The sequence below is a fragment of the Pelophylax lessonae genome (assembly GCF_965119305.1).
Source record: "Pelophylax lessonae genome assembly, chromosome: 3".
Lineage (NCBI taxonomy): Eukaryota > Metazoa > Chordata > Amphibia > Anura > Ranidae > Pelophylax > Pelophylax lessonae.
Genome location: NC_138770.1, coordinates 541,760,049 through 541,785,905, shown reverse-complemented (window position 1 = coordinate 541,785,905; position 25,857 = coordinate 541,760,049). Strand labels below are relative to the sequence as shown.

The following is a 25,857-nucleotide window of genomic DNA, read 5'->3' as shown; positions in this document are numbered from 1 at the left end:
TAAAAATGAAGAGCACGTGAACTACCTGACTACTCACCCAAATATGGCAGATGTAGTGAATATTAGGGGAAGAGGTTGATTTCAAATGGTTATACCCCCAAAATAGTATCTGTTCAACATATCTAGTATATCCCAGCATAGCATATCTAGAAAATCCCAGTTCTGAAGAAGGGGGCTTAAAAGGGGGAGGGGGAGTGGTGTTATGTACAAGCAGTCAACTTACCCAAAGCACTGATGGTGATTGTATTTATGCAAAAATGCAATCCTAGCTAGACCAGGACAGAGGGATGAAAGGGGTTCAAATTCATAGCCTAGATGAGAGTGCCACCCAAACCTGAGCTGACCATATAAAAAAAGGGAGACAAAATAGACCGCCAAAAAGAAGGGTTAAAAATGGAGTGAGGAGCAATCCTGTCTTCAATACTAAAAGTGGCACACTTAGGCAGATAAGTATGCAGTGGGCCAGATATGATATAAGACTTACCTCTGTGTGTAATCAAGAGGGCAAAAGCAAATCCTGCATAGTCAGTCAGGATGGCAGCAATGGCAATGTCAGCTGCACGTCCACCTGGGGTCGATTTATACGGTATATCCTGGGAGGCATGTATCAGCAGCGAGAAGCCGGACGTTCCCCCATGTTGATGACGTACTTCCAATGCGACCTGGAAGTGACGTCCGTGTAAGCCAGGGCACCCCACTAGAAGCCAGGAAGGGCGGAAAAGGAAGTTGAATATGCATAGCAAAGGGGACCCCGTCCATGACAAAAAGGTCAACACCAGAGCGGGGACACCATCTCTATAGTTGTACTTAAGGCAGCATCCAAAGGCAAACTGGAAAACAGCTGACCAAGCCAACATCCAGACCAGAGATGAATCATGAACATAAAAAAAGGGGGGAAAAAAATGGGAAATGTATAAAATGTATTATTTTATACCTACGTAAGGGTGTTACAATGTATACAGAAAAGGCTATAGTCTATAAACACAAATCCAATATGTACAAATCTTAGTACAAATGAAGAGAGAAAATAATTTATACACATTAATGTTGACGGCAAAAGAGAAAAAAAGAAAATGGGGGGAGGGGAAGGGGGGAGAAATATCAGGAGAGAAGGAGTGGGATGGTCCCAGAAGGAGCCGTACTAAAGAGAACAGGGACCGATCTAATCTTGTGTTGAATCAAGGAATGCAGAAAAAAGTGTGAAACTGAGTTTATCTTTAAAACCTAGTCTCTTACAAGCTTTTAAATTATAGATCCATCTACATTCGCATTGAAGTATAATTCTATCAAATTTACCCCCCACGTGGGTACAGGTGAATGCGTTTGAGTGCTAAAAATTTGTAATGGTGGTGTAGGGCAAAACGACGAGCCACTGGGCTAACTAGATCACCCCCTTTTGTGTCACTCACATGGTCACGTATGCGTTCCTGCAGTTGGCGTTTGGTCTTGCCAACATAGAACGGATTCAATGGGCATTTCATAATATAAACCGCACTAACAGTGTGACAAGAAACAAAATGTTGGGGTATACATTTTTTTGCCATTGGTAAAGTTTTGAGAGGGCTTATCAGCTATAAATTTACAATAACTACAACCCCCACACAGAAAGGTTCCTAGGGGGAGTTTAGTGCAGGGATCTTTCCTATCACCAGCCACATAATGGCTGGAGGTAACAAAGTCCCTGATAGACTGATTTTGTTTATATGTAATGTTTGGTCGTGTGTCAACAAATTCACATAAGATGTCATCTTCTCTCAGGATATGTCAACGTCTATTAAAGGATTTCCTTATTTGTTCAGATTGTGAATTGAATTTGGTGATAAATCTAGTTATGCCTGATGGTTATGAGTTATCCCTCTGGAACAGGAGTAGGTCACACTGACTGTCTTTAGCTTTGCAGTATGCTTTTTTAGTATTTTCTGACAGTGAGCTCTTTTCAGAAAACATTGATGTAGATCCCCTGCCTCTTTTTCAAATATATCAGTGTACAGTTTCTATGGATTCTATAATATTGACCTGTGGGAAACCCTTGTATTACATGTTTGGGGTGACTGCTGTGTTCATACATGGCTGTGGGATTCCAATATAGGACTGTCGCTAAAAAGTTGTTAGGTCCCTTATAGGTCAAGAAAGGCAATTTTTTGTGAATCAAAGGTAAAAGTAAATTGTAAGTTTAAAGAATCAATATTAAGCTTATCAATGAATTTCTGTAAAAGGACAGCAGAGCCTGACCACAAAATAAAAATATTGTCAATATACCAATGGCATATATAAACATGGCGGAGGTATCATGACATATCCTCTAAGGCAAAAAGCCAGCTGTCCCACCCCCCTAAGGTACAGGTTGGCATACGACGGTGCACAACAGGTCCCCATCGCAAACCCCCTGCACCTGGAGGTATTAGGACCATTGAAAACAAAACCATTGTGAGTCAAAACGAACTGTAACTTATCGAGATTAAAATTATTATAGCCACGTTGTTGAATGCCTCATTCGGTAATGAAACTCTCTATAATATGTAGGCCAGTATGATGTGGAATGTTAGAATAGAAGGCCTCAACATCAATTGATGCCAAAATGCAATTTGATGGAGCCTCAATACCATCCAGGGTCAAGAGCATATGCATGTTATCCTTCAAATATGAAGACAGGAATTCTACATGAGATCTAAGAAAGTCAACAACAACAGTGCTAGCATTCCGAGTAAGGCTGTTAATGCCTGACAGAATCAGAGGTCCAGGTGGATCATTTAAACACTTGTGCACTTTTGGAAGTGCATAAAAAGTCAAGGTGTGGGGCTCCTCAATCCTAAGGAAATCTTGCAACTCTTAAGTAATATTACCTATTCTCAGATGTTCATCGATTAAATGAAATAATTCCACTTTAAATCTCTCTGGATGGAAACTCTCAACCTTTCTACACCAAGCTCTATTAGACAAAATGTGTTTGCACATATTAACATATTGCTCATTGTTCATCACTACAACATTTCCTCCCTTATCAGCAGGTTTACTGTTATAGTAAAGGTTAAGGTTACTTTCTTTAAATTCAAAGGGGCCTGGTTTTCAGAGGGTTTTCCATATATATAGTGACCATTTTTACAAAGAAATCCACCTTAGGATTGGTTTGTGTGAGAAATTTGGTGGATTTTTTTCTTAAAAGTGCTAGAGGTATTGAATAGGTTTGAACCAATCAATGATGTATTAGTAGATTGTACAGATCTCTGAGAAAGTGGTGTACTAGCCTCCTCCTCACTTGGACCAGAAATACCTGATTCCGCTTCCAATTCAGGTAGTAATATGTGCATTTTATTGTCTTGTTTATTAAACTCACGCCAGACACCCCAAAGGGGCTGTCTTTTTCTTAATCTCAGGGCTGACTTTTTTTTGTGTAAATAAATAAAATCAGCCCAACATTCATTGCTAATCTAGTACTATTACTTATATACCACTTAATAAAGCCAAACAATTATATTCTTAAAAATGTCAAACAATTGTATTGCAAAATAATTGTTTTAGGATTTAAAACTTATATATAAAAGACACAGATTCACACAGCTCTACATTCATTTATACATCAAAACTTCAAGCAGTATAAGTACCTACCTCTTGTAATCCATTTGTACAGCAGAGCCAAGGCTAGGGGAGGGAGAATCAGTACAAATAGTCAATTAGTTGCACTGCAGTGTTCATGTGGTCACAAGAAATAAGCTGATAGGAGGAGTGAGCAGAGTGATTGAAAGATGAGCTGTCGAGTCACAGGCTGGGTGAGGGGCAAGACATGTAAGTGTTATTTAACTACTGCAGAGAAAAATCAGACATGATTGTACTGTATGGCAGAGCTGTGTAGATCTCAGAATTGGATAGACAGAAATAGAAATTATTTGGCAGGTAAAATAGCTCCTATTATATGTATTTCATTTGTAGTGTTTACCTTTTGGCTGGAGTTCAGCTTTGAATAGATTGGTGGGTACCATATCTACTCAGTATAGATTTTTTTTGTATTATGCTCAGGACCCATTACGTTTTCAGGACCTGTGAATAAGTGAGAAATTTCAAAGAGGACAAAATTTAAAAAAAAAAAGAAAATGCATAACTATGAATCAATAGGATTTGTTGTATTTTGAATCTTTGCTTTGAATGGATGACCCATGGGGAAAATGTGTATTTGTAGGTTGGCATTTGTTATATTTATTTTTGCACAAAGCTTTCTAGCTTATTACATACAAGTGGCTGATGCTGTGGTATGTTTAGGGCTTTCTTTTATCGGTGACTTGCAGACTTGACCGATTTTTTGGCTGCCGTGCTCTTTGGCCTTTAGAGCCTCCAATTGTGAACTCTTTCTGTCCACATTACAGCTCTACAAAGATCATGCCATGACTGAAGATGTCTATGATGTTCCATTAGGTCCACTCTCTGGCTGGTAAAAGGAAGACATGTGCACTACGAAAAATTAGTTTTGTTTCGTTTTATTCATTTTTTTTCCATTCATTTAGATGCGGCATTCATTACTTCGGGTAATTCGTAGCTTCGGATGCATTCGTATTTATTCCGTTCCACTCATTTAGATGCGGCATTTGTTACTTCAAATAATTTGTAACTTCGGATGCATTCGTAATAATTTATCTCTCACTCTCTGTGTCACAAGAGACTCACAAATCCAACAAAACAGTGCAACTGGCCCATCACACCCTGTCTGGATTCTGGATGGAATGCAGTCTGACACAGAAAAACACACAAGGGAAAAAGGGACAAGCTCATTGGCCAGAGATAACACACTAACGCTGCCCATCCCAAAATTAAATGAATCCGAATATATCCAAAAGAAATACGAATGCATACATCAATTATTTATTTATATTCAGCGATAATGAATAGTCGGAAAGAATGAAAAAACGAAATAATCCAAATATAATTGATTGGGTAAATTTGTAGGTTGAATTGTGTGACGGTGTTCACCGTCACTGGAATTTAAGGACAGATGGGTGATGGTTTGGATTGCTTCATATTTGTCAGCAATGTCTCCATGTAGAAATATGAGGATTTTATTCCCTGTACAGTATGAGGTCCCTGACCAGGAAGTACAACTCCTAAAATGGTCATTCCAGGAAGTTCAATGTGCAGACTGACTGTCTAACAATGTTGCTTTTGTCTGAGGTGGCTTTCCATTCACCTATTGTCGGGTGTGCTAATGAACTCACCTGTTGTCTGCTAAGGAATGTATTGACACTCAGAGTAATGTGTATTGGGGGCTCGTTATGGAACCATTGTTCTGTGTCTGGCTGGTGTGTGCACTGATTACCCCCTGGGGCTTCTGTCTCATTACACATAACAGTCCTTCTGGTCAAGCTATCGGACCAATCCCTGCTGACTCATTCTCAAGTCCTCATTTGCATGGCTAAGGAGGACCTGAAGGGGAACTACAGGTACTTTGCAATTGACCAATAGGAGGGCGGTTGTTGGGGGCAGGATGTTCCAAATCCTGTATAAAAGTGTGTTGTGTACTTCCAATAAAGATCCAACTTCCAACTTACATACAGCCTGCCTGGTGTTTGTTCTAATGGATTCTGAACGGCACATAGCTATAGTTCGGATCCCGGAACCTTGGAGGAGCGAACCATCAGACGTTGCGATCTGCAAGCTGACTCACTAGTAGCAGAGGAGTGTCGGGAGAGCGGAAGCGAGCGAGCAAGGGTCTCGTCACAAATTGTTTTTCATTCTTTCGGATTTTTGTATTTTCGGATTTTCGTTCTTTCGGGTTTTCATTCTTTTAGATTGTGAATGCTCCCAAATTAACGAATATGCTGAATTTCGTCCGAAAACAAATTTGTAATAAAACTAATTGCACATGTCTAGTAAAAGGTACTAAAAAAGAAACTGGGTTGTATCCAGTGGGAGCCACAATGAAGTCAACAGTGGGGAGAAGTGCTTATTACTTACAAAGGGCAATAATCTGGCCCTGCAAATGGCGAGTTTTAAAGTTTAGTGTCCCACAGCAGTTAGTAAATGCTGCCTCTCCTGGATATAAATATTGGTAAAAATATGAACACATAAAAGCATATAAAATATTACAATTCTGTTGACTATATAATTAAAAAAGGTTCCTGTAATAACAGAAGATATCTTAATAAAGTGTTGTGTTTTCTTTATTTTTTTATTTTTTTTTTTACTTAGCAACCTTTATTGTCTGATAATATTATTTGTTATTTTAGAAATTCCTTTGCTTATGCATGTAAGAAATTGTAATTAAATATATACCTCTGTTGATATTTTTTGTCCTATAAGTGTTCACAATTACTTTTGTAATAGTTGTATCAATTGTTCAGATTTTTTTTTTCTTTATATCTTACCTTTAAACCTTGTAATGTCTATGTGCATACTATGATATTTCAAATAGTAGATATTTGCATCGTTTTCACATTTTCTTCCATAAGGTATGAGATAAACATGTATGATTAGGCCTTATAAAAGATTTCAGCCATAATGATAAAATGACTGTATATGATAATCTGTGTTTAATGATCACTTAACCTTTAGGAATTATATTGACATTTTAAAGTTAACTTATTTAAAATATTTCCTTATGGGAATTATGCAGTTGAGAGAAGGTTAGAGATTATTTCACCATAAATGCATGTGTATAAGTATTGTTTGTTCCTCTATTCACTATGCAGTCTTTCATAGTTTATAAATGAAGTACCACTTTGCAAAAATCAATCACAAACAGGCAGACCTGAAAGAAAGGAAGGAGAGAAACCAGCTTCCTGATCTCTCCAACTAGGTTGCTTCCTTAGTGTCAAAACTGTATAAAAGTGTTACTAAACCCACAACAGTAAAATCAATATATGCAGTTGTATATGCAGTAAAGCATGCTTGTTATACTCACTGTGGAGCCTAAGGGATTAATCCTCTGCATTGTGTAAAAAGGCTCTTTGATCTTCGGTCTTCTCTGATCCTCCCCTTGTTCCACTGTCCCCAATCCATCTCCTGATAGAACAGAAGCTAGGGGACAAGCTGCACGTGCTCAGTTTGGTGTGTATTGCTAGAGAGTTTTTTTTTTCTCTTGGGAGAGTGCATGTGATCAGCACAAGGCCAATCAGCACTGTCCAAACAGAGGGTCAGGGGTCCTGCAGCCTTATAGGACAAAGCAGAAAAAGAAGGCGCTTCTAAGTGCAGTATTTAAAGGTTTTTAATGACCAAAACGGTTAAAACCACTTACAAAAGGGATTTAGTGTACAGGATCATCATAAGGAAATATGGCATCCAGGACTTGCATGGACGCGGAAGTGGCCTAAAAGGGGGCAGTGACGCAATTAAGAGCATGCGTGATAACAGCTTCTTCATAACCATCATTATAGGACAGTCAGAGTAGAATGAAAACTCCTCCTACAAGCTTTATGACACTTATAAATGTCACAAGACTGCTATATACTGCTGATGAGAAAAGGTATTTAGCAGTTTATATTCACTAAAACTATTGCATTCCCATGTCCTGTGTACTGTGTGGGAGACCAGATATAGTGAATACAGGGTCTTATAGTACCTGGTATATCTTTACTATATCTGGTATCACTATATACCAGATATAGTGAATACTGGGGTTAGTAACACTTTAAACTGTTCAATGGGACAGTGCTGCAGTTATTAAAGGGTAACTCATAATGCTCAATATGATGTGTGATGCAAGCGGTCTGTGCTTTCCCAGACCTGGCTACACAGATCTCCATGTGTATGATGCCATGAAGTGATCTCTGTCCATGCAGCACAGATATGGCAACTTCAGAATTCCATTTTGTGTCCCAGAAGACAGCGTTGAGGGCGGGGAGGTGGAGGGGCCAGAAGTTTCGTAGATCGCCACACAATGATTGCGGCAGTCTTACTCTGAAGTGGAAGCGGGTACCTGGTTTTGACAGATACTGCTACCATCTGGTGCCAAATGTGGCAGCGGAGGGGGGGGGAGCAAACAAGTGGGGCTTTACTTTTTGGGGTAGTAGCTCCGCTTTAAGGATAGCTAAACCGCAAGATGTTACATTTTTGCTCTTGGGTATGATGCTCCTTTATCCTTTCCTGCTCTTTCCAAAAGATAAAAGAAATGACCTGGCTATACATACACTATAATGTGAAGCCATGTTTAACTGACCATCCACTATTAAATATAAAATCAACACTATAGTAACAATTTTCTGGATTATATAAATTAATTGAACTGCTTTAACAAATTCAAGAAAGTTATTGTTGTTAGACATTCTAGGTAATCACAATTTGTGTATTATATGAAATATAATGAAATAATATGAAATGTATCTGGAAAACCACATAATGATAAATTATTGACCTTTTATGATATATTAAGTTTTAGACATCTTTTTGACATCTGCGTGTTTCCACTAATCTGCCTTCTTTTGCCATATCACATGAAAGATTAACTCATTTAAATATAATTTGTGTTATTAAATTCTTTAAGGATAAATGCTTTGGCATTATAGACATAATTCATTTATTGTTGAATTATTAGTTCACAGAAATATAGATTTTTTTTTTTTTTTGATTTTTTTTATTCTTCCATCAGTTCAGAACATACACATTTTTCCTAAACAGACGTATAACCAGACAGTTCTCCACTAGCAATGTCCTTTGTTCTGCTGCTGTGTTCCCATGGAAACAGTGATGTCATTGTCATCCTTTGAAAGTTCGTCATCATTGAGTACAACATAGACAACATATGGAGATACGTGTGCTGGGAGACTAGTAGGTATTATTCTTCTGGTCTGATTGATAGGGAGAAGGATACACGGTGTCCTTTTTTTGGAACAAGAAAGATCAATGTTAACCAGTTCAGCTTTACACTTTCCTAGCTGTCTGTAGGTTAATGGAAAAACAGGTCAAACTTCCAGTGCAAGATTCTCCTCTATTAGGGATTGAAACTATTTTAAGCTGCAGACCAATGACAGTGATTTATTTTCAAGACAGAAAAAAAATGAGATTTGTTTTCATTATATTAACGTATCACACAAAACAGATCCAATTATTTTAAAAAGATATTACACCATACCAGGGTATGAATTTGGTGTAGAATATGTGTTGTTTAAAAGGGTAATTCCACTTTTGTGGGGGGAAAAAAAAATAGCAAATAAAGAAAAAATAATATAGCGTATACAATTGCGACACAAATCATATTGTAATTGAATGTTATTAAAAATTACATTTCCTTTTCAATCTGCAGCTGTTGTAATTTTCGGCAAATTCAATCTAATATGGCTACCTGGAGCTGTTCTGTACACAGAATGTGTACTGACCACACCCCAGAAACATGATTTCCTGCTTGTGTGATTGGCTCACCAATTTTCTTAGAAGTCTGCACTAAGATACAAGTCAGATTTTTGGCATCCCCTGCAACAAAAATGTAATTTTTGGTGACATACTCCCAATAGGAACACATCTAAAGGGATGCAGACCCTGCAGCTCTACTCATTAGTGCCCTGCAACTGCCACAGCTGATAGATAATTAAGAAACCACTCCCATTTGACCCACTCAGCACAGAGGCACAGAGGAACAAACAATGATTTCTTTAGAATAATAAAAGGTAGGAATCTGCAACAAAGTTTGGTAAAATCCTTGTAATGTACAGAGACCACCCAGAGGGGAATGTTTTTTTCTCAACAAAAGTGGAGTTACGCTTTAAAGCTGAACCCAGCAGAAATACAAAGATACAATTTTCAGTAGGGCTCCTAAAACTGTAAGTGTTAAATACTCATTTCCTTTCCAAGGTACCACTAAAAAGCAGTTTTGCTTAGCTTATCCCAAAGTCCTGCAGGCTTCCTCCTCTCCGTATTACCAGTCCCCTCAAGCCACTTCTTTTTGGCATTCTGTCTGTTGCAGGCACTCTGATGTCATCATGTACAAGGCAGGACTATCAGTTCTGCACTGTAACTAAGGATGTCATGTGCCTACCTACAACCCTGAGCATTGAAAGATAGAGGAGAGTGTTGGCTGCAAGAAGAATGAGGAATATATAACGTAAAATACCCAAACTGCTTTATAATAGTACTCTAGAAAAAAAATGGGCTTTAGACATGTAAAAGGAATAAGTTGAGGTGCACAGTACATTGGAATAAACACATTTTCTGATTAAATACTCTGATTCCTACTTTGCAGGACAACACAATGGTTGTGGTTAACTGCAATTTAAGTTAAGTGTTAGAAATGGCAAAGGAAAGGATTTTCTTTTTTTAAAATAGTCACTGAACAATTGCCCCTTTTCCGTGGCAAAGGCAAGCTCAGCCCTGTTGCCATGGTGTCAGAAAGACTAGTTCCATTGCCATAGTGACAGGGCGGTTGTGTCATTGCCATGTGCAAGAGTGATGGGCCTCCTATTAAGAAATAGTCCCTCTTACCATGACAGGTTTGCCTTTGTTACAGTGGTTGGGAAAGGGCTGTGTGTTGAGTTAATTTGAGGGGACAGCAAATTTACACTATTATACAAGCTGTACACTCACTACTTTACATTGTAGAAAAGTGTAATTTCTTCAGTGTTGTCCATTGAAAAGATATAATAAAATATTTACAAAAACGTGAGGGGTGTACTCACTTTTGTGAGATACTATATACGCATGCCTTTATATGGACATGACTTTTAATGACATCCCAGTCTTAGTCCGTTGGGTTCAATATTGAGTTGGGGTGGAGGAATTTGATTGGCTGAACGAGTATGGGGTGAAGGAATTTGATTGGCTTTCAGAGTCCTAACCTTAACCCAAGAGAATATATTTGGGATAAATTAGAGTGGAGACTGCAAGCCAGGCCTTCTTGTCCACATTAGTACCTGACCTCACAAATGCGCTTCTGGAAGAATGTTGAAACATTCCCATAGACACACTCCTAAACCTTGGGGACAGCCTTCTCAGAAGAGTTAAAGCTGTTATAACTGCAAAGGGTGGGAGAACTTAATATTGAACCCTACAGACTAAAGCCTAGTACACACAATGAGATAATCATTTGAACGATCATTCCTTTTTTTTTTTTTTTGAATGCTAGTCTCCATATCGAAAACAAATAGGTTACTAAAGTACGAAAAAAGTCTTGTACGACAGAATAAACATTTGGAAGTGATGTAATGTATTTGTATTGTATTTTTGGATGAAAACTGTATTGTTTAAAGGAAAATTGTATGATCTGAAATTTTTGGATGAAAGCTGTCTACTCTACTAACGATCAGATTACTGTATGATCGCTTTCAAAGCGTTATTTTTTGTACGATAATCTGATTGTGTGTACGGGGCTTAATACTGGGATGCCATTAAAGTTGATGTGCATGTAAAGGTCTGCGTCCCAAAACTTTTGGTAATATAGTGTATATATAACCAAAACTGGTTTAGAGGCACTCACGGGTCTTGCAGAGAGGGAAGATCCAAGGTCTTGAGAAAGATGAACTGAGCTTTATTGAAATGTTGACAATAGAAACACTGCTGTTTTTGATCGTCCTCCTCTGCAAGACCCGTAAATGCCTCTAAACCAGTTTTTAGCTTATATGGATCTCTTTGTGGGTGAGCACCTGCTGGGCATTTACTTCAAACATAGAGTGCCGTGGCTAGACTTGGAACTGTATACATATATATAATTAACGTAATACCATGTATAAGGGTCCTCTGAATTATGCTGTGTTACTGGCCACTCTTACACCACAGAGCCCTTGTATACAAAGGGAAAACAACCTTTTTCTGTTGATCATATAGTTCAATACACTAAGGTTCATCTAAATGGCACAATAGTTTAGTTCAAAATCAGTTTAAAAAGGGTGAAGTACTGTATTATTTTTAACTAATTTTGAAGTACAATTGTATATACTTTTTCACCACTTATATTACATCTTCACAAAAAAATAAAATAGTGATAATATCTCTACAGATTGTATGCCTTTTGTGCCTGAAAGATGTTCTTTGGTCACTATGCCTTCATTGCTATATCTATCCAAAGTTTGTAATACTTGACGTTTTTTTTAACTCACGTATATGTTCCAGTTGTCAAACTTGTTGAACCTGTAATGTCATAACTTTTCCTTTTCTTTTTTGAAAACCAATAAAAATATTGATACGAAAAAAATAAAAATAGTGCACACCCATGAGACTGATATTACAAAGCATTAGGTTTTTGTTTGTTTTTTTCTACACAGAGAGCATAGCAGTAGCTGTTTCCCTTCTGAATGTCTTTCTGAAACTGATTAGCCATGTGTGAAATTAATCTTCAACTATTGAGCTTTGTAAATAATAGGCTTTTTTTAAGCAAAGTAATGAACTCCATCTGGTGACTAAATTTATTCAATTTGAACTATTCTTAGAAATTGTTTTATTATTTATATATTTTGCCATGCTATGCTATATTTCCTGGACATAACAAATGTACAAAGAACTTATAAAAAAAAACACTGTACATTTCATTTAATGCGCATTCATGTTCAGGAAAGATTGTGTGTATGTGTGAATTGAATTGCAGTATTAGAGAAGAAGCTTTAAAGATGAAGCTTTAAAGATGAATTATTAATACCCATGGATAGAAGCCTACCGGTGATTCATCTCAATGAAAATGCAGATCTGTCCCCTTAATGGGTCATTTTAGAATCAGCTGTTTTATTTTGTGTATGTTACAGGTGAAGGGCATCCTCACCACACCAGAATAGAATCTCACATCTTGTGAAAAGTTAATTATATTGTATCATTCTGACACTATCGCAGCTGGTGACTGTCAGAATGAGTAAGAATGGTTTGAGACTTTAACAGCTCAGTTAAAACCCTCCCGGTGAGTGAACTTTCTATTTCAGTAATGTAATGCCCCCAAGAGGAAGGTTTGGTAGTTATTAGGCTTTTCCGGCGACACTAATCAAGGCAAGTTACCATGCTGTTTTGGGAGCCTCCATGCTTGAAGTTGCCATCATTGGGAAGAGTTCATCAAGCCAGAGTTTGGAGATGCAGTGTGAGATTACTGTAATAGATTAATTATTAGCTTGCATATCCCTTTGTATGCATGTCTTTCTTGAGGTCATTTGTAACCTTACAACAGTTTTAAAAAGCTTCTGACCTATTTTAGTATGATCCCTTCTTTTAATGGCCCATACACACGATCTGAAAATCAGACGACAGATTGTCCGTTATTTTTTTCTTTTCTTTGTATGCTAGTCCCATATTGAAATTGGAGAGGTTACTAAAGTTATGAAAATTCTCATATGACAGAATAAAAAAACAGAAGTGATGTAATAAGCTGTGGTGTATTTGTATTGTATTTTCAGGCGACAACTGTACTGATTAAACTAAATTTGTATGATCTGGTATCAAACGAGAAAAATGTTCACGCTTTTCCAATCGGATAATATCAGATGAATTGTCGTGGTTGGCTCTCGAAAGCTCTGTATTAATGATCCGATTATCGTGCGATTACTTTGAAAGCTGTATTTTTTGTCCGATATATGGATCGTGGGATCATAAAGTGAAAAATTATTGCAAGTGCAATGATAAATGTGTTTATATTTATTGCAGAATTTTCTTTGTTGCAAAACAGACATAGTATTGCAAATTCCTTGATAAAATGCAATTGGACTTGCAATTGATAAGCACTTTCAAAATCTCATCATTTTTTCCTACATTTTTTTTAATGAATGTTAGTGCCTGTCAGTATTGCGTTTTTGAAGGCTCATAAGAAAAATCTCCATTATCCCCGGACTAGGAACTTGACATCTCTCACTTAGGTGCTAGGTTCTGCCCCTCCACAGCTAAGCATTCCCACCTACTGTTCTACTGTTCAAAAAAAAGCACCATTATTGAGCACAGAACTTGTAATTGGAAAGCATTATTCCACAAAATAATACATACACATCCACTACTTAATGATCCTGTAATCCATTTTTTATGTAATCGTTTATTACTCTGCTTTTCTGCTTTATTGTAACATCCTCTGTGAGTTCCACTTCCATTTGCTTGGACAAGCACTGCACGTTAGATGTGGTCATGTACATTGCTCTATGCACACTACAAATCTCATAGTCCATAGTCCCTAGTCCATCTATGGGTGAGTAAGAGAGGGTGGCTATATTTGGACATACAGTGAGACCATAGAGACAGAGGTGTATTTTGGTTTTGTGCTGCCCTAGGCAAGAATAAAATTGTGCGCCCCCCCCCCCCCCCATATACATTTTTCTCACTCATTTTTTAACGGATGTAGCCCCCTTCAAAATTGAAGGACTACAAGTCCCAGTATGAACCCCTGATATCTCATGAGAGGGGGGGGGGGAAAGAGAGGTGGGAGAGAGAGGGGGGATGAGAGAGAGAGGGGAGGGAGGGAGAGAGAGTGGGGGATGAGAGAGAGGGGGGAATCGAAGAGCAAGAGAGAGGTGGGGGTGAGAAAGAGGGGATGAGAGAGAGGGGATGAGAGAGAGGGGGGGTGAGAGAGAGAGACAGGGGGGGTGAGAGAGAGAGAAAGTAGGGGGATGAGAGAGTAGGGGGATGAGAGAGTGATGAGAGCAAGAGAGAGAGAGGGGGGATGAAAGAGAGGGGGGGTGATAGAGAAAGAGAGAGGGGTGAGAGAGGGAGGTGAGAGGGAGGGAGAGAGAGAGAAGGGGTGAGAGAGAGGGGGTGAGAGAGGCGGTTCTAGCAACTAGTGGCCAATAGTGTCTCAGGTGGAGGGGGGGTGGCTTTTTTGCTGCCCCCTGCAAGAGTGCCGCCCTAGGCCTGGGCCTTGTTGGCCTAGGCCAAAATACAGCACTGCATAGAGACTGAACGTAGCTACCCTCTAACAGAGAGTTGGATCACAGCAGCAAAAGAAAAAACAAAATTGAGATTTGAAGAAGGCTGAGAGTAATAGGAGGTACTTTTTTGAATTAAGAATACATACATGAAAATACTTCCTATGTTGAACCAGAGTTTAGTGTCACTTTAGGCAACGCAAGGCCTTAGTATCATAGAGAATCTTTGATCAGCGAGGTGCACAACAATAATATTGCTAATAAAAATAACTACTGGTACCTTGTGGTATTTGCCAAGGAAAATACACTTTCCAAAGTTTAAATTGGTGTACAAGTCTGCTTTGAGCATACATTCTAATATGTACCTCTTGATTGCAAGCATATGAACAATCTGAATTATTGGGTAGTTTACATGTTTGAAAGTGTAAGCAGGAAAATTGCTTGGATATGAAGACTGTCTGGGAATGGGATATGCAGAAGTACAAGCACCTTATTAGTATGTCTGCAGTTCTTGTACAACTGTTTCAATTTTCCTTTGCAATATACTGACATTTGGCTTAAGTGCATCATGGATGGCCAAATCTAGTGTTCTTCTGTGAACGGCCCCATCTGCTTGTCTGGCCAGCCTTAAAACACTTGATGCAGGATTCAGTTTCCCAATTTTCCAGCCAAGTGCAAAGCAAACAAAGGGCACAGTGCTTATCTTTGTGATGGGACTCGAAAAGGTACAGTAAATATAAAGACAATTTGTAAAAGCGTATTCTTGGATCAGGTAAGTGGAAGCGATGATTTAACCCAGCCAGGCATTCTTTGAAGTACAATACAAATGCACTTTCATAATCAGTTGATTGCTGTCACATGTGGCCCCCTGCCAAGACTTCTCAGTCTAAACTCTGTAGCCCTCAACCTGCCTCAACAACCATTAGACTGGAACTGTGGTTACAGCCGTTCATAAACAGCTGGCTTTAATGTCACTGGGTGAGTCAGTGCCGCAAGAATCTTTGAAAAACAGCTATGTGTACTATCTTTGAAGCTTTCTCTTATGTCCAGTTTACCCATCAGAGAATGTATTTTGCATTTCAAGGTCATTTTCCTTAGCTTGTTTTCCTGTACGTATTGTGTACATGTTAAGTAATATGTTTTTGGGTCTTTGTAAACAGTTTTTTGGTATCAATGATAACAAAAATGTAGAATCATGTGCCTATTTATGAATTCTAGTCAGAAGTAGAATTAAGATTTAAAGCCCAACTCAAGCTAAACTTTTCTTTAATTTTGAATAGTGCCCATTTCCAGGCAAAATGTTCAGTGTTTGTTTTGGATAGAGCGGAGAAGGGTTTAAACTTCTGTCAGGTTTTCACGGCTCAAAATATAGAAATACAGAATGGCAATCACCAACTACTGTGGAATTGCTGCTACTATCTGTATTTCTATGGTTTGAGTTACTCTTTGGTGCCCATCAAGGGAAGCCTTGGTGTATGGGAGCTGCATCGCCAGAGCTATTGAGCTTATTTGAATTTTTTTTCCTATTTCTGAGTACATAGGTAGGCCTAAAAGTTCCCAACACCTCTTTGAGTATGTTGTTCTGGAGGTTTTTGCTGCTGTCTGACATTACACTGGAAAGATTTTCTTTTATTCCCCATTCTGTTCGATAATCATTAGGAAATGAGGGAAAATTTCCCAGTGGTCAGGCAGACAACAAATATATGTAAAAGAGGTGCTCCTCCTGCCTCTAATATGTTTAATGCTGTGTGCATCTATTAGGGAGATTTCCCTGTTTCTGTTCTGACATTTGATAAAGGACAGGAAGTTAGAAAAAATCTCCCTAAAGGGAATATAGACAGCATTACAAACCCAATTAAGGTACTCCATTTCACTTCCATAAACCATTTCCCTTTCTATTCAAAAATAAAAAAGGATTTTGCCTTGAGTTGAGCTTTAAAGGTCAAATCCAGCTCAGATTTTTTTCTTTCTTAGTTTCGGATAGACTTGAGAAGTCAGGTTTTTACCACTGTTGGCCAACCACTCTTACAGGGAACATTAAATAAAACGGTTAGCAAATTTGGCCCAGTCACTTCTGTTCCCTCACAGCCAAGATAGGCAGCATGGACAATGTCCACCAGGGACACTGTCATCCTCCCCCTTTTATTGAGATAAACCAAAATGCTTGCTTTTGTTCATGTGGTGTTCTGCCATCAAAACTGGGGGTGGGACGGGGGCAAAGAATAAGTTGTGGAAGCAACCTATAAAACAGACATAGCATTGCCACCTTGATTTTCTGACAATGTTAATATCTGAATGGATCATTTGAAAGGCTGAGCCGCAAAGAGTAAAATGATAGATATGTTCTGGCCCATTATGGTGTCTGCTTTATTGTGAAAGTGTTAGGTTCTAGGTGTGTTTGACTAAGGCTAATTTCAGACAGGAGATTACTCTAGTCGCTCCTTTACTGGCCCATAATGCCATAGAGCCATGTTTGCGTGCAAGGTAGCAGAGACAAAATGACATGGATGGGCTATTCCATCGAAAAACTCATATTTCCGCTCTGAGCACATTCTGGTAATCTGAAATACCTACTAAGTTTGTATATCCCTCAGGGACTCAAGCATCAAGGTCACCAAACCAGAGAGTTAACAACTCTGGTCCCTACATAAGAAACCTGTGGCATTAAAGGAAAATTGGCTATTTTGAGGCATTTGTAACGTAATAAAAATTAACAATCTAACAGTGACAGTGGGATTCTCCTGCAGTAGTCATGGCTGATGGACAGACAAAGATTACACTAAATATTCCTAAAATTAAAATGCCAAGTACTGTGTGCTAGCATGTTACAGTGTATGTAAAACCTAACAATTAACTGATTTTATTTGTTCTTTTTTGGTCTGTAAAAAATTACAGTTAAAAGTGTTTCAAAATGGCTTTTTAACATTCCAGAATTCTTTTGAGCTGATAACCTATGAGCTTCCTTTTATGAGGAAGTAAGTAAACCCTTAGACAAAGGAGTGGCTGTGGACATAGTATACTTAGATTTTGCAAAAACGTTTGTCACGGTTCCCCACACATGGCTAATGTGTAAGGTTAAAGTATAACTAAAGGCAATTGTTTTTTTTTTTTTTTTAATTTTGGATAGAGTGGAGAGGGATTAGAACATTTGTCAGTTTTTATTGCTGCCTGTGCCCTCGTTACAGAGATTCTCCCTCTCTATTTGTCCTGTTTACCGTTATCACTAAAAGAAAATCCCAAATTTTGGGTTGTCCCCAGAAAAGTAATAACGGGGAAATATTCCAGAGGGAACAGTAGTTCTGGTGGGTCCCAAAGGAATTGCCTTAATTTGTAGGGATTTTCTCGCACTTCCTGTTTCCTGCCAACAGACACACACAAAACGAATACACACCACAACACCAGGGGGGGGAGAAGTAAACACAGGCAAGGCAGGTGGTAGCAAGAGAGGCCAGTATCAGGAAAGGGCCAGCAGGAAATGGCAGGGATCGTTATTTTCATTGCCATACCCGCTCTTTACCCCTGTGTGGGGTGGGTATTTCTGGTGAGTTGGCTACTTATCCTAGGGGTCACCGAGCACCCCACCTTATTACCCACCACAGGGTCACCTCCAGTATCTTTATATGAAGATTCTGTCACCTATATTCATATATGGACTAATTTTGCCACTTAGTCACTTTATTTGATTGCACTGGCCATATGGACTTTTTTTGCCAACTGACACTCCGTAACTTTATTTGATCATTTATGTGCACTGGTCACTTTATTGTATTTATTGGTTAATATATTTTGTGCACATTGCCACTTTATTCAATATCTCTCATCTATATTGCACCTTATAATTTTTGATATTCTTGTGTGCACTTGGTCACTTCATATATATTTTTTGTCACCATTTATACATCTTAGCACTTTATAGCTATTTATTGCACCTTTGTTGCACTATTCATCTTATTTTTAGCATATTGTATATTTATTTATTTATTTATTGCTCACTTATTGTGTATTTATAGTCCTGTCACACTACATACTGTACACATTTGTCCTATTTTATATTTATCCACCGATGCTAGTCATATAATAATTTCATCATTTATACCCCAACATATCTTTAGTAGACAGCGCAATTCCCCTACATTCACCTCATCATACATACTAGAGGGAGTACAACTGAGGGAATCAATAACAGAGAAAAATCTGGGTGTATTGGTAGATCATAAGCTAAATAATGACAGGCAATGCTAAGCAGCAGTTTCCAAAGCCAGCAAAATCCTTTCTTGTATTAAGAGAGGAATGGACTCCAGAGAGATATATAATTTTTCCCCAGTATAAATCATTACTAAGACCTCACCTAGAATATGCAGTTCTGTTTTGGTCGCCAGTTCATAAAAAGGATATCAGTCAACTGGAGAAAGTACAGAGAAGAGCAACCAAACTGATAACAGGCATGGAGGAGCTCAGCTATGAGGAAACATTACAGGAACTGAATTCATTTCTTCTTGCGAAAGGGAGATTAAGGGGGGATGTGATCTACATGAACAAATACATAAGTGGTCCATATGAAAAACTTGGTGTTGAAGAAATGTTATCTCCAAATATGAAAAGGCTTCTTCACAGTAAGAATTCTGACCAGCTCAGTAGATTGCTTTAAAAAAGGTCTGGTTTCTTTCCTAAATGTACATAATATAACTGGATACTAACATTTATAGGTAAATTTGATTCAGGGAATATCCAAGTGCCTCTTGGGGGATCAGGAAGGAATTTGTTCACCTGTTGGAGAAAATTAGATCATGCTTTGCTGGGTTATTTGCCTTCCTCTGGATCAACTGTGGGTATTGGATTGTGTATGATTGTAACATTTTTTTCCATTTTATTGGTTGAACTAGATGATCTTGTGTCTTTTCTTTTAACCAGATTAACTATGTAACTATTTCTGTAACTATGTAACCTGTACACTGCACCTATTTTGCACTGTTATCAGTTATATAATTCTCAGCTATTTCTGAAGACTGCAGGACACCTCTCCCTTATGTTATGGAGGAAAGGTGGAGGTGTTCTGTAATCCTGTTATATATCTTAGCTCAGGGTAATAACACAACTCCTCTATAGATAAAGATACAGTGAGCGTCGTCACTCTAGGACAGGTAGAAAGAGCAGGTGAATATAAAGGGAAAAATCTGAAAAAATGTATCCACCACATCTAAGGCCTGTTAAACTTACAGTTTGGTCTAAGATACATTTTAAGAATGCTGTGCCATTAATTGCTTGCTTTGCAATGTTCAGTCTGCATCTTCTCAATAGTTCTGTAATTTCTGGAAGTATTTTTTTAAGTTGTGCTTATGCTGCTCCAAGCAATGTTGTATCAGCTATACTGACGGTGTCATTTTATTATTTTAGCACTTCATGAATTCCCCAGTGACATCTTCTCACATGAAGAAAGACGGCATGGAGCAGTCGCTATGCATGTATTATGTGTAAGTTTCTTTCATTCTTTTGCATTTGTATTTGGTACATTTATGTACACACAAACCTTGTTTAGATACACTTATATTTTTGAGTCATGTGAGCTTGTATAATGAGATGCAAAAATGTTTGGACCATGTTGCTCACCAGCCAAATCTAAGCCCTGATTAGTATTGGCCACAGAATACCATACAAGGAAATTACAGACAATGGAAAAGAGTTAGATATACTGGGTCCATAAAGGACTATTCTTTTGTATCAGGAATAAAAACATTCACTGGGGATAAATCCTCAAACCAAACCCAGGTACTGTATATTAGGCCTGGTGCACACAGGTAAATCTTTAATGGATCATCTATGTGACTACTAGTAGCCATGGGAGTCCACTAGTAGTAGCCATGGGAGTCCACTAGTAGTAGCCATGGGAGTCCACTAGTAGTAACCATGGGAGTCTAAGGAGTCTCAACCAAGTATCCAACGTGACCAGTCAGTGATAAAGGTTGGAAAATTACAGGCACAAGGACAGGGTTAGTGGAAGACACAAAAAACATGGCAGCCTGAGGCTTTAACTACTAATCTACACCAGTGCAAAACAAGAATGTGACCTAAATGTGTGAACAATCAAATATGTACAGTACCTGTTACTTGGTCAAAAACCAACCTTAAACAAATTTAAAAGAAATATTAAAGAGCTGCGTGTCTTCCAGCTTAATTTAACTAAAAATGTGAAAAGGGATAAAAACTAGACCGCGCTCTTATGAATGCAAGTAATTTGCAATAAATAATAAACAATTGTGCAAAAATTAAAAGTCCACAATCAACAGTCCGTGTAAAGTGCTCAGTGCAAATAAATAAATTCAAGCATGATAAAAAGGTGACACCCAGGAAAGTAGTGTTCTTCCGCTTTTCCTAGTAGAAGCACACCACTCTTACTTTAAATACATGACCTCTTACTTAAAGAAGGTCAAAACTCACTTATGGTTTCCCCAATGGCTGTTCCCATATACAGCTGTTAGGTTCTCAGTCAGCTGATGGTGTCCTGTACACATAGATGACTGGACAACACCATATATTTAATGGCATGCAGGAGCACTAGATACTATAGGTGGCATCCAGACGTCTGTGTGTATGGGATACCATCAGCTGACTGACAACCTAAACATACCATAAGGGGAATTTGATCTCCTTTGAGAAAATAAGTAATATATTTTCAGTGAGTGCAGTGGGCTTCTACTGGGAAAAGAGAAAGAGCACATATATATATATATATATATATATATATATATATATATATATATATATATATATATATATATATATATATATGCACAAAAGTGAGTACACCCCTAAAATTTTGGTAAATATTTTATTACATCTTTTCATGTGACAACACTGAAGAAATGACACTTTGCTACAATGTAAAGTAGTGAGAGTACAGCTTGTATAATAGTGTAAATTTGCTGTCCCCTCAAAATAACTCAACACACAGCCATTAATGTCTAAACCGCTGGCAACAAAGGTGAGTAGACCCCTAAGACAAAATGTCCAATTTAGCACCAAATAGCCATTTTCCCTCTCCAGTGTCATGTGACTCTTTGGTGTTACAAAATCTCAGGTGTGAATGGTGGGGAGCAGGTGTGTTAAATGTGGTGCTATCGCTCTTACTCTCTCATGCTGGTCACTGGAAGTTGAACATGACACCTCATGGCAAAGAACTCTGTGAGGATCTGAAAAAATAATTGGTGCTCTACATAAAGATGGCCTAGGCTATAAGAAGATTGCCAAGACCCTGAAACTGAGCTGCAGCACGGTGGCCAAAACCATACAGCCGTTTACCAGGACAGGTTCCACTCAGAACATGCCTCGCCATGGTCAGCCAAAAAGGTTGCACGTGCTTGGCGTCATTTTCAGAGGTTGTCTTTGGGAAATAGACATATGAGTGCCACCAGCATTGCTGCAGAGGTTGAAGGGGTGGGGGGTCAGCCTGTTAGTGATTAGATTATACGCTGCACACTGCATCAAATTGGTCTGCATGGCTGTCATCCCAGAAGGAAGCCTCTTCTAAGGATGATGCACAAGAAAGCCTGCCAACAGTTTGCTAAAGACAAGCAGACTAAGGACATGGATTACTGGAACCATGTCCTGTGGTCTAATGGGACCAAGATAAACTTATTCGGTTCAGATGGTGTCAAGTGTGTGTGGCGGCAACCAGGTGAGGAGTGCAAAGACAAGTGTGTCTTACCTACAGTCAAGCATGGTGGTGGGAGTTTCGTGGTCTGGGCTGCATGAGTGCTACCGTCGCTGGGAAGCTACAGTACATTGAGAGAAACATGAATGCCAACATGTACTGTGACATACTGAAGCAGAGCATAATCCCCTCCCTTCAGAGACTTGGCCACAGGGCAGTATTCTAACATGATAACCACCCCAAACACACCTCCAAGACAACCACTGCCTTGCTAAAGTAGCTGAGAGTAAAGGTGATGGACTTGCCTTGCCAAGCATGTCTCCAGACCTAAACTCTATTGAGCATCTGTGGGACATCCTCAAATGAAAGGTGGAGGAGTACAAGGTCTCTGACATCCACCAGCTCCGTAATGTCATCATGGAGGATTGGAAGAAGCTCTGGTGAACTCCATGCCCAAGAGGGTTAAGGCAGTGCTGAAATATAATGGTGGCCACAAACAATATTAACACTTTGGGCCCAAATTGGACATTTTCACTTGGGGGGTTTACTCACTTTTGTTGCCAGTGGTTTAGACATGAATGGGTGTATGTTGAGTTATTTTGAGGGGACAGCAAATTTACACTGTTGTACAAGCTGTACACTCACTACTTTACATTGTAGCAAAGTGTAATTTCTTCAATGTTGTCACATGAATAGATATGATAAAATATTTACAAAAATGTGAGGGGTGTACTCACTTTTGTGAGATACTGTATATATGTATTAATTTTCACTGAACACTTTACTTGGACTGTTTATTATGGACTTTTAATTTTTTCACAATCGTTAATTGTTTATTTGATATTACTTGCATTTATAAGAGTGCGGTCTAGTTTGTATTCCTTTTCACAGCCTGAGGCTTTACCAGTCATAAACAAAGAAGCAAACAACACAGAGATAGTTCTAAGAGGAACCTTTGCTCAGCTACTGTCTTGCTTAAGTGCAAAACTCTTAAAAAATATCTAGTTGATAGCTGGTACTTTAATAGATTTGAACTACAGTATATACACACATGGTGTCGTTATTATGTGGATTAGCCTTTCACAACTTTGAGGAACCCTTGAACTAATTTCCAGGTGTCAGGGAACCCCTGCTAAGATTATTCCATCAGGGGTCATAAGTAAAATGCTCCTTACATTTGGTCAGTGGAAGGAATAACCCCTTAGGGTCCATGTACACGGGCAATTGTTAAAAGTCCCTTCGAATGCTGGAATTTTTAGGACGTTTGAAACGTCCGTTCGGTCGCATTTGTACCCGCATTTAGCGGGCGTTAAGCGGGCGTTTGCGTTTAGAACCGTTCCTAGAGGTCAAAAAAATTATTCCCCTTTAAAACGGAAAAACGCGAACGCTAAATGCGGGTCATCGCGTTTGGTCGCGTTCGGACGCGTTCAGACACGTTCGGTCGCGTTTTTGCATTTGAAACGCCGGGAAACACATGTTCGAACGCAAATAATTGCGTTCTAAAAAAAGGCCCTGAACGCAACTGCCTGCAAATGACTGTAAACGACCTGGTGTACATGGACAGATAAGATAACATGGAGCTGCATTCAGGGGCTTCTGAAAAAAACGCCCAACTGCTCCTAAACGGCCATTTCCAGCGTCCCGTGTACATGGAGCCTTACAGTGTTGGTTAGAATGCCGCCCCTCCAGTCAGCTGAAAAAATCATAAGTGTCATGCTCCTGGCTCTGCCAAGTGGCAATTGTCTTGGAACTGTGATGCACCATCAGATGGAAGGTCAATTAACCACAGTTCTCAAGGTACCCCTAGCAAATTCTGGAGATTTCCTAGGGTTTCACAGAACCATGGTTGAAAATGACTGATAGATGTTTTTAGCCAAAATCCTTTTATTCCATTTGACGCAATAGCTACAGATGTAGGATGGCCAGGTACATTTAAAGATTTAGACATTCTGCAACTGTATTTTTCATCCCACAATTGTAAGTGCGTATATACTATCCAAATTATCCTCCTAATTTACATAAATCCTAAATCATTATTAGGTAGAATCCTAAGTAAAAAAAAAAAAGGCAAACTGACCTGTGGGTATTTATCTGGCCAGGATTCTTTCGTAAATGTACATAATATACCTGGATACTAACATTTATAGATAAAGTTGATCCAGAGAATATCTGGTTGCCCCTCGGGATCAGGAAGGAATTTGTTCCTCAGCTGGAGCAAATTGATAATGCTTTGCTGTTTTTTTTTTTGCCTTCCTCTGGATCAACTGTGGGTATAAGATTGTGTACATATATGGGATTGTATGATATTTTTCCCTTTTTATTGGTTAACCGCTTGCCGACCGCCGCATGACTATTTACTGCGGCAGTCAGACCCCTACAAATTGTGGATTTTCCATTAATTCTTTCTCAGTAACAATGGTCACCAGGACAAATATTTGGGTGACAGATGTCAGTAAAAACCTGGAAGGGTTTTATCCTGTCCCCCACTCTGTACAAACATTTTGGCTAGAAATATATTTTAGAAAATAGTATAGCAAAATCTTTGCTTATGCCTCTGAAAAGCTGTCTCGATAGAAAAAGGCTGATACCTACTAGTACCTTGCATCCCTCACAGTAAAATGTATTTCAATTTTTCAAAGTTTGATTTCTGTGGTAAATGTAATCACCTGAGCATATATAGTAGGTCAAAAAAATGAGTTATATCATTTTTAAATTTCACATGCATAATAACACCAACACAGTCACCAAATAATTATTTATACTTTTTAGAGCGTGACCAATGGTGGGTTATCCAGCACTCTCACAGAAAAAAATGAAAAAATGCCATTGCTATTTGTAATTCTCCTTTATCAACATTTCAAGGCTATATTGACATGCCATTTATCATGCTCCAGAAGCACCTTGTGAACATGATTATATACCTTTGAATCTTTGTGCATTCCTATTCCAGTTACATTACCAATAACAAGGTAATGTCATTTAAGTTACAGATATAGTGAGAAATAGTAGGTGTATATGGATCAAACAGAAATATACAGTATATTATGACAGGCCTTATTTTGGTTAAATCAATTGTTACATGTCAGATATCTGTATGTGAAATAAAGAAAAGAAGAAACATGAGAATTGGTACTTCTAGGGTGCCAACTGGAGTTAGATCCATACTGGGAAGTTGGGCCCAGGGTTGGATCAATCCAGAAAAAAAAATATATAGCTATAGGTAGGTGGACAGTGAAAGGAAAGAGTGAGACGTTAGGTTGGATGTGGACAAGGATAGTCAGGTCATCTGGTTGTGCAGGGTTTGTATCTGATTATGGGGTGACTTAGTGGTGAAAATGTTATTCTGGATGTGCATGGGCAATATGGGCAATCCAGGGTGAACATATTTTTAAAAATAATCCTATAAATGATTGATTACTACAGTACTACAAATAAGGGATTGAAAGAACATAGGGAAAAATGTTGTTAACCATTACATTT

At 38.5% G+C, this 25,857-nt stretch overlaps 1 protein-coding gene across 1 annotated transcript in view; it reads left to right on the top strand.

Moving 5' to 3' along the window:
- Positions 1 to 25,857, top strand: part of SLC24A3 (solute carrier family 24 member 3) — a 555,181-nt gene that overhangs the window by 315,878 nt on the left and 213,446 nt on the right. Inside the window, exon 3 of the mRNA XM_082251629.1 lies at positions 20,124 to 20,200. Within this exon, the coding sequence (XP_082107755.1) occupies positions 20,124 to 20,200 (77 nt within the window). The remainder of the gene's footprint in view (positions 1 to 20,123; positions 20,201 to 25,857) is intronic.